This window comes from Buceros rhinoceros, unplaced genomic scaffold (assembly GCF_000710305.1).
Source record: "Buceros rhinoceros silvestris isolate BGI_N320 unplaced genomic scaffold, ASM71030v1 scaffold10884, whole genome shotgun sequence".
NCBI lineage: Eukaryota > Metazoa > Chordata > Aves > Bucerotiformes > Bucerotidae > Buceros > Buceros rhinoceros.
In genome coordinates this window covers 32,035-38,150 of record NW_010410053.1, presented here as the reverse complement: position 1 = coordinate 38,150, position 6,116 = coordinate 32,035, and the positions used below count along the sequence as shown (strand labels likewise).

At 45.8% G+C, this 6,116-nt stretch overlaps 1 protein-coding gene across 1 annotated transcript in view; it reads right to left on the bottom strand.

Annotated features, from left to right (window-relative positions):
- The window catches only part of KIAA0195 (KIAA0195 ortholog), a 28,918-nt gene that overhangs the window by 10,936 nt on the left and 11,866 nt on the right, over window positions 1-6,116 (bottom strand). The window contains 4 exon segments of the mRNA XM_010135459.1: window positions 1,169-1,271; window positions 4,418-4,591; window positions 5,341-5,656; window positions 5,825-6,034. Of these exon segments, the coding sequence (XP_010133761.1) occupies window positions 1,169-1,271; window positions 4,418-4,591; window positions 5,341-5,656; window positions 5,825-6,034 (803 nt within the window).

Sequence of the window (6,116 nt, the reverse complement as noted above, 5' to 3'; positions counted from 1 at the left end):
AGCAGGAACGTGTGGCACTTCTGACAACATGTAGTTCAATGTGGAAATCACTGGTTGGGTATTTGCAAAAATGTATTCCATGAGGAGTGGTCAGAGACTCTGCTCTGCATTCTCTAAGCTGAAGGCTCTAAAGGGCAACAAAAACACGTATTCCAACAGGGGCAGCAGTGAATGTTCCCTCATCAGACCAATGAGTATGAGCACAGTACTCTCTGAATACACTCAGTAGTATAATATGCTGTATTTGGCTGCCAGGTGACTCCAAGGAAGTTCGCTGCATGACAGCAAAAGCTTAATTCATCAGAGGGAACTTATCTGTAGGGAGGTAAACGGCAAGGAGGGACCCGACATCTCTGATAACAGTATCTGTGGTAGTAACAGACTTTTCTCCTATCCCCTTTCAGAGTCTGGGTCCCAGAAGCTGTATGTGAAGTCTCCATTTAGACAATATTCAGTCACTGGAATAGCGTAAAGTTCCTTCTCTCTGTTGACCTCACAAAGGTAAGAAATTACGACTCTACATGGGATTTTTTCATTGGCTTCTAAGACGATAAATATCCCTAAAAGGACCAGTGGGAGTTTTCCTGCACCTGAGGATAAGCAGGCTTGCAAGAACAACGTCCTGCTAGTTAATGAAACCAAACCTGACTGGTCTGCTCTGCCAGCAGGAACAGAAATTTAGCCTACAGATGAAGACACAGCAGACGCTGTCAGATATTGCAGCAGGACTAGAAGCGTGTGACACACTGTGGTGGACTGGTTTGAGGCTGTAAACAGCAGGCAGAACAGATCACTTTGCATTCCATGCACGACAAGGCATTTGTCTTGAACAATGACAGAGATCCTCTGTCACTGGCATCTGACCTGATCGTAATTCACGGTCCTACTCCACAGTACAGTCAGAGTCACTTCTGAGAGGCCAATATGTTAACAGATAGAGTAAGAAGTGGCTTAGTCTTACAGCCCAACAGATTGCTTGTTGCTATCTAATCTCTTATGTTGTTATAACAATTAATTCCAAGCAGAGATGGCTCATGTTCATAACCTACTTGAAGCTTCTATTAAATGGCTTAACAAGCATTGTAAAGGGAATTCTAACAGAGAGTGACTGGGTTCCCTCTGCAATTGTTCTGCAGCTCCTGAACACACCAAATGACAAGCTGCCCACCTGTCAGAGCCAGAGAGCGGGTAGATATCAGTACCGTCCCAGAAGTCTGTGCAGGCCTCAAGGATGATGTCAGCTGTCCCATGAGAAAACATCTGCTCCGTGCCTGAAGTGTAGGAGAACAATGAGTTAGCATCACACAGACAGGCTCCTAGGAACGGGATGTCGCACCAGCTGCTCCCTTATTTGTTAAAAGCAAGTGGTCCTGCAAAACTGCCTGATGCACTCCAGACACACCCTTTCCTCTGCTGAAAGTCTTCAGTCTCCATTGAAAACTACTCCGGACTGGATGGTGTGTATTCAGCTGCTATTTGTCTAACTGTAACTTCAAACGAGGCTGGGCTAAAACCTGAGCCACACAGACAGTTCCTACTCTTCCCTTACACTGTGCAACCATGCTGCTCCTACAAAAGGTGAAATAGTATCTTGCTCCTTTATCCAACAGAGCAGAAGAAAACATATTCCTGTGTGCCTCTTCTCATAAGAGTACAAGCACCAGCGATGAGCCCACGGGGATCAAAGTCTGCCTGTGCTGGAAAGTGCATTCCATTTCAGGCCAGGCGCGGATTTAAAAGGTAAGAGCTGCTCTTGAATACTTCCCATTCAAGTAGCAGAAGATAATTTAACAGTGTGACCCAACAGATAGCAGCCTGTTTTACAAAGGGTCCTGAAAGTGTGTTAAATCAGGACGGGTCAAAAGGTCAACATAACAGACTCTAAAAATGTAATTTGTGTTGTGATCAGGGAGAAAATGAAAATCAGTGGACAGCACAGCTTGTCCTGTTTTTGCCTTCTATTGTTTTAGTCTTTAATACAGATTTAAAATCTTCTATTCCCTCTTGTACACAGAGGTGTCAAAAAGTGTTTCTCAAAGGGGTGTGATATCACTTGTCTGACGCAGGCCCCAGGTACAGGACACAAGTTAACAGCTGTGGGGCTGCCTCCCCCTCATGTCCTCTCCCCTTCATGTGCACTCATACATTAACATTGCATGCATGTAGACTTCTCTGTCTAGGTTCCCTCCTCCAGCTGCTCTGTGACTTTTCCCCCAACAGCTTCAAAGCTGATCTAATGAAAAAAACATCACTGTCAAGAAAAATGAGCCCAGAGGCTTCTTGCAGGCATTGTTGCTGACTGCAAATGCTCACATTAGCTGGCGAAATTAAGAGTCAAGAATATCCACTTGCACGAACCAAGCAGGGACCTTCAGAAACACCAGAGGATTTTCCAGAACACAGCAGCTCTCTGCTTGCTGCTATAAATAGTCAGCACACGCCAAGTTTATCAGCATAACAAACTTCCAAGACGAATAGGAGCTCTATGTGAAAGAAGGCGCCTGTCTCAGGGACACAAAGGAGTACTTGTGCAGAGGTCTGGTTCATTTTATTGTATAAACACCTAATCCTTCCCACCTTGCTCCTATGGTCAGATAGTCCTTGCTAGGAAAGAGGAAAAGAGAGATGTTTATTGATTCATGCAAAACCTATGCCCTGGATACAGAGCAGATGACCAGACGCACAGACATAGCTACGTTCATGCCTGACAGCAAGTGCAATCCATCTCCCATTCAGCACCATCAGCATCCCACACGACGACTGCTCTGAGGAGAGACTGGCAGTGACAGCACACACTATAAATGGAAGGAGTTCATCCAGCTATCATTGCCAGTGAAGTGAGCTCAGCCACTTCCCTTCCTACACCAGGAACTTGAAGGCCAGGACTTCTCCGGCACAAGGGAGAGAACTAATGAATAGGGTAGGGAGGGTGAGCCATTCATGACTGCTGGGACTGGCTAGGAAGAGCCGAATCACTACAGCTGAGCCAGTGAGGCAGAGCAAAAGGAATCGAGGAGTGCAGCTACAGCACAGGAAGGCAGAGACCGTATCAAGCCATTTCACTCCACTGAAGATGCTGGTGAGCCCCTCATTTCCATGTGGTTACTATGGATTTGGGACGAACACTGCCAGATGGTGAGACACCTCCTATTTCTGCTACAGCTGGAGAATTTATTACGTATCTCCCTTTGACTTCAGCATGTCATGGCAGTGGGTGGATGTGAAGATTTATTCACAAATAATGCACCAAGAGAGGCTAGTTATGATCGAGTCTGACTCTGCTGCATGAACAGAGCCATATGATTTCACCCAATATGATCTGCATAATCCGTTATTTCTGGTTGTACACAATTTAGGAAGTGTCAAGTGGCAAAACTATCACATGAGGTGTTCCAATGGTTAACCAACACCGCTGGCAAAATTCCTCTTAGAATTTATTCTAGACAGCATAATCCAGTCACACATGTATTTGTCTGAGCTCCAGCCTCTAAACTAAACCGTTTAAAAATGAGGATAAGGAGGTGAAATGAGGCAGCATTAAAGGTTTTTCTCTACACTAAGAATCTCAGCATCAGAAAAATTCTTGCTCACAAAGGCAAGATAGCAGCAATCGGGACAAATGAAAAAGTTCCTCCCCAGATTACAATACAAATTTAAGAAGAATTGGGCGAGAGAAGGCAGTTTACCTGCTAAATCTCTGGCCAGCATAATAATCATATTTCAAATGCAATAGTGAACACATGTCAACTCCAGAGAGCCAAGTTCAGTCAATTTAAGGTATTACGAAGGGACTAAGAGCTCTGACAGGCAAGCTGTTAAATCTTGCTGACGTGCTTTGACCTGACAGTGCCCAGCTGTACGTCTTTTCCAGTCTAGCCCAGTCCTATCAGAACAAGAAGGAGCAGGAGTGGAGCAGTCGGCATGGCTTCAGGTGGTTTCATGATCAGCAGGAGTTTGCACAGGATTTCTGTGATTTCTTAGTATGCAATATAGAAATAAAGTACGCAGTATAATACACCAGACAGCTCATTAAGATAAAGCTTCATGATGTGGGTTATCAGAAAGATGAGCACCACTAGCTAAAACCCTGAGTAATATTGCACCCTGTGAAGTATCAGTTTCACTACCATAACGAAGTCTATTCAAAACCCAGCAAGACCCCTCCTTGCTCTGCACTGCCACGTGGTCCCAGAAAACAGGTTTACTCTGTGCTATCCAGGATAATTTAAAAAAATTATTTATGATCCCAGAGTGAGCCAGAGCTGGGAAGAATCCTCCTCCTCAGTGTGCCATAGCAGCGAGCATAGGCAGAGCAAGGCTATCACCCCACAGCAACTCCAGACTATTCCAGTCTAGGCTCCTTGCAGAGAAGATCCTCCCACATCAAGGTCACACCCAAAGAAAGGGGCAGACTTACTGGTAGTGGTGTCCTTCACAAAAAGGTTAATCATGTGGCTCAGGGGTGGTCTCCTCTTGGTGATCGATGAAAGCTTCCCCAGGATTGTTTCCTTCACCATCTCATCACTTGGCAAGCGGTACAAAGCCAAATAGTTCTCCTGCTTGAAAAGATCTTTAGCACCTGGTGTGAAACCTGAAATGTGAACACAATGAGGGGAAAAAATTAGGCTCTTACCAAAGGAAAGGAAAGGTCCTCTCTCCTGTTTCTGTGCCCTCCACTTTGCCTGTGCTCATTCTGACATCTCCCCAGCAATAAGTATGTGAGCTGTGCTCACTCTCCACCTGCACCAAGATGGCTCAAGCTCTATGATGAAAAACGTTCAGAAGGATGAGATGTTTTTAGCAACTATAGCTGTCATGCTTCTGGTTCACTGAAGAGAGGAAATGTGACATTGAAGGACAGGCACTGAAGTGAGTTTAAGAGCTTTCCAGATTCTAATCCTAGTGTTACCACTAACCTCTTATCTCCCTCGTGCCTCCGTTTTCCCATCTATAAAACAAGCTGAGGTACCTCATACCATTTATACCCAAACTTTTGGTAAAGCATTACTGTAAAGACAGGGCAGCTATCTGTCCATTAGCAGGTATCCATTGTCTCCTGATGAGATCAGCGGACTCAAGCCAGAAGAATGTCAAGCCTAAGCAAGGCTGGCTGGAAATATCCTTGATGACATTTGTTCCTTTGATACCGTCTGCAATGTCAGAACTTGCCAAAAGCGGTCTCTTTAACAGACTTTTTTGGCAACTGAACAACAGTCAGCTCTGTAATTCCACCTTCTCAGCAACCAGGACCAGGCAAGTATTTTTCTTGTGCTCTCTAGGGATTAAGTGTCTATTGACAGCTCTGTTTTCTCCGAGTCTACTCATACAACTTCTCCTTACCTATTAGCCTGGCAAGCTCACAGAGACCCCAGGGCACATGGACAGGCAGCACGGCATTGTGAGTTTCCTGGAGGGCAATGTTGCAGAGGTGGTCAGAGAAGCGGCACAGACGCTCTGTCACACTGGCATTGCAGAGGTTGAGCAGCACATTCAGGCCCAGAGGCTTGAGGGAGTTCAAGTGCATATGCCAGTTAGAGTCATCAAACTGGATGCAAGAGGGGTTCTGCTGGTCTTGGGACAGGCTAAGCATCTCAAGGTGGTAGTCACACACAAAGTCTTCAGCCTCACAAGCCAACACCTCGCTGTCACCAACAACCTGGTCCAACAGACAGGAAAATTCTCATTGATTACAACGAACGTAGCTTAAGCCTAGAATCCCACAGGGAATTCCCAATTAAATTCCTGGAAGGGGAGGCTCTATGGGTTTAAGTCTGTCTTACAGCTCCGCAAAAGACTACTCAGGTGCTCCTTCAGTACATCTTACCTGAGTATGTTCCTCCTCTCCGCCCTCTGTGTCCTTGCTAAAACTCACATTGGACCCAGAGGGATGCTTGCTTCTGCTGTTTGGCTTTCGGTGGGCATGAGCATCAGCAGCTTTTGCAGGGTCACTAGACCAGTTGTTCCTCTCTTGCTCACTGGTCATGTGGACTGCATCTGCCAGAGGGGCAGAGAGCAAAGCATCTCTTTCATGGGGCTGCAAGAGACCAGCAAAATGAACAGTGGTGACTCAGTGGTCGAACATGAGCCACTATTGATTCACCTGCTGCTTTAGGACT